At 44.0% G+C, this 2902-nt stretch overlaps 1 protein-coding gene across 1 annotated transcript; it reads right to left on the bottom strand.

The window, feature by feature from the left end:
* Positions 1 to 326: 326 nt before the first annotated feature.
* On the bottom strand, positions 327 to 1636 carry LOC6595691 (odorant receptor 22a). The gene is made up of 3 exons (XM_002020681.1): positions 870 to 1636; positions 455 to 812; positions 327 to 395 (listed from the first exon to the last, which is right to left on the bottom strand). Exons 1-3 carry the CDS (start codon positions 1634 to 1636, stop codon positions 327 to 329), a joined length of 1194 nt encoding a protein of 397 aa, XP_002020717.1.
* Positions 1637 to 2902: the final 1266 nt, after the last annotated feature.

Raw genomic sequence — 2902 nt, 5'->3', positions numbered from 1 at the left:
AGGCAGCAGACACATTTATTTTAATCAGCCATCAGAAGTCTGAACTCCTTCGGAATTGAATACATTAAATGTAAGAATATTATCAGTGAATACCAAACAGGACCAATCTTTATATATGAATTATCTTTATTATCTATTAATTTGAAAGTTCTAGTTTGTGTTGCTCCGTACTATGTCGTTGGAAGCATTAACTGATAGCACTAATCATCACTTTTGGATGAGCGGAATGTAAATGCTCATTCTGCCGTTTGAACACAAACACCGTTACACGAGATTTTTATACATATTTGAATATATAAAACACTGCAACCTTGGGTGTCAGCCGCTTACTGAAACTTCTCCGCCAGATTGAATTGTTTTATTACGGTGACCACGGAAAAGGCCAGCTTTACCATCTACAAAGAATCGAGAGGTTATATAGAGGTTATATACAGACTATCCGAAGAGTTCTTACCGATAGATTCGTCTGCATGCAGATGGGAAAAACTCCGCCCGCTGTGAGGATAATCGGTTGCTGGAGATTGTGCAGAAAGTAGACCAACGTGGACTTGTATTTGCGACTGGCCCCTAACCAGTCCGATTGGAACAGGCTCTCCGATAGCTCGCGGCAGTCCTCGATGATGATGTTGCACAGGTAGCAGAAGGGAAAGGTTTCCAGACACACATCAAACATGAAGCACATGGTGCCGATGCCTGTCCAGAAGTTGGAAAAGAACATGATATGGATCATGGACAGACCCAGAACCAGGCCAATCAACAGGAACTGCACGAAAATGGTGACCGAGTAGACGGGTCGCAGAAGATTAACATATCTAAGGGAAGACCATATAATGACCGTACCTATAAAACCGATGAGGCAATGACCTTACTCCAGTATCACGGAATGGTCCTGGATGCATCTATTCAGATCCTCCTGGTGTTCCTTCTCAGTTTTGCTGTAATCCGAGTGTAGCTTAGTCAGCCGATCCTTGAGCAGCCCCATGTGACAACGAGCCATTATCATGTGGGCCAATGGAGAGACGTCGGTGCACTGGTTCATGGTAACCACGCCGCTCATCAGCAGTAGCTCGAAAAAACTGGTCACTAGAAAGTTCTTCTCGGAGTCCAGTCCAGGCAGGTACATCCGCCAGGCGTGGCTGCCCAACAGGAGGTAGCCCGTCCAATTAATGACCACAAATCCCGAGTATAGGATGTGGTATGTCACATAACACCTGTTCGCCAGAGCCACGGAGCGGTGCACACTGGCACGGTCCTCGTCGCTGGTGCAGCGCAGGTCCAGGCGATCCAGCAGCTTCCTGGCTGCCTGAAATCTCTTGTAACCAAACATGGTGTAGACGCACTTCAGGGAACAGCCATACATGTCCACGCAGATCTCCAAGGAGCCAAAAAACTCTCCCGGCGAGAAGTTTTTGAACCTCTGCACATACTCCATGGACATCGACAACGGCAGCAGGACGAGCAGCAGAACGTTCCAGATAAAGGCCCAGGTATTATAGAGTACCATCCATCGCTCATCCTCGGTGGCTCTCCAGCCCCAGAGCTTCTGTACTCGATCCAAGTAGACAAAGGCATCGCGGGACTGAATCCTCTCCGTCAACGGCTTGGCTTGGATACGCGGAAACAACTTGCTCAACATCTTGGCCGGAGTTCTGTCTCGAATATGTCGAATGCATAGAACTAGTGTCTTATATAGACTGTCGGTTTGTTGTGGATCACTTTGTTGTTGTTGTTGAATCACTTTTTTTGAGTTCGCTCAAAAGTTGGGCATATTTTATTTGCCCTTTTGTACATAAATATTTAACAGACCGAAAGTTGATTGGGCTATTTCTATAAACTATTGATTATGTCTTTCTGTCTGTTTCTTCGGATCGTTAAAGTGCTATATGTATATATATCAATCAGTGATGAAAAATATGATAAATCTTTTCTAAAAATCCATTTAAAGGGCATCATTCAGTCGGGTTCTTTGGTTATAGTTGGCCCTTCACATGTTTTATTCGTAACTTTTAGTTATTATTCCCTTTGAAACTAGCGCAAATTGTTGAATTATTAACATTGGGAATGAATGTACTGCCAAAGAAGTCACCTTTAGGGAAAACTGTTTAGACTTGGTATAAGATTGCACCTCCGTTCTAAACATTCTGTATGCTTGTGTATGAATAAGGTGTCCGAGGAAACAAACTACAGAGCTTTAGGCCCTTGGGGATGAGCTACTAGTATCGGTCATAACATACTGTCTTACAGAAACTTCTGTGAAAGTTTTTAGCTCTGTTTCTGTTGCTCCACACGATGTCTGTACATAGCACTAATCAGCACTTTCGGATGAGCTCCACGTAACTGCTCGATGTGCTTGCTGAAAGGTGTGTTATGCCAGGTGAAAAGTAATAATCTCGGAGACTTCGTACAGAAACTTCTGTGAAAGGTTTCAGCTCTCGAATCACAGCTCGGCATTTCCTCGATCTTCCGGAATTATATGCTGATTCCGTTAAAGCGGTTTCCATTATCAGCTGACTGTCAATCCATGATAACCCCGGCAGAGTGATTCTGCCCTCGGATGTCTCAATTTGTCACTCGAATCATGCTGCCGCCGATTCCAGCGATTCCACAGATTCATCAATGTCGTGGAGCCGTCTCCCTTGGATGTTTGCAAATGCCGCGAAATTGATGATGAAGTCTGGGAAAGCTTTTAAGCTGCCAATGGAAAAAGTTTCACTCGCACACACACCGATAACTTTTGAGCTCTGAACCTTTTGAACCCTTCGGAATCGTTATTTCTGTGTAAACAATTCAATTGCATAAATATGCCAAAAGGAAAACACAATTTAACTCAACGACAACTTTTCTCCGCTCTCCGGTCTTTACTTTTTCGTCTTTCGTATGTCGTTTTTTTGGGATGGAAGGA

This window comes from Drosophila persimilis, unplaced genomic scaffold (assembly GCF_003286085.1).
Source record: "Drosophila persimilis strain 14011-0111.01,24,50 unplaced genomic scaffold, DperRS2 tig00000191-arrow-pilon, whole genome shotgun sequence".
In the NCBI taxonomy this organism is placed as follows: Eukaryota; Metazoa; Arthropoda; class Insecta; order Diptera; family Drosophilidae; genus Drosophila; species Drosophila persimilis.
The sequence above is the reverse complement of the archived record's forward strand: the minus strand, read 5'-3'. Positions and strand labels throughout refer to the sequence as shown.

Excerpts from the sequence above, each read along its gene's own strand:
- LOC6595691 (XM_002020681.1), bottom strand. The coding sequence starts at position 1,636 with ATGTTGAGCAAGTTGTTTCCGCGTATCCAAGCCAAGCCGTTGACGGAG. Across the intron at positions 813-869 it reads GACCATTCCGTGATACTGGA|ATATGTTAATCTTCTGCGAC; the intron begins GTAAGGTCATTG and ends GTCTTCCCTTAG. Across the intron at positions 396-454 it reads GCATGCAGACGAATCTATCG|ATGGTAAAGCTGGCCTTTTC; the intron begins GTAAGAACTCTT and ends GATTCTTTGTAG.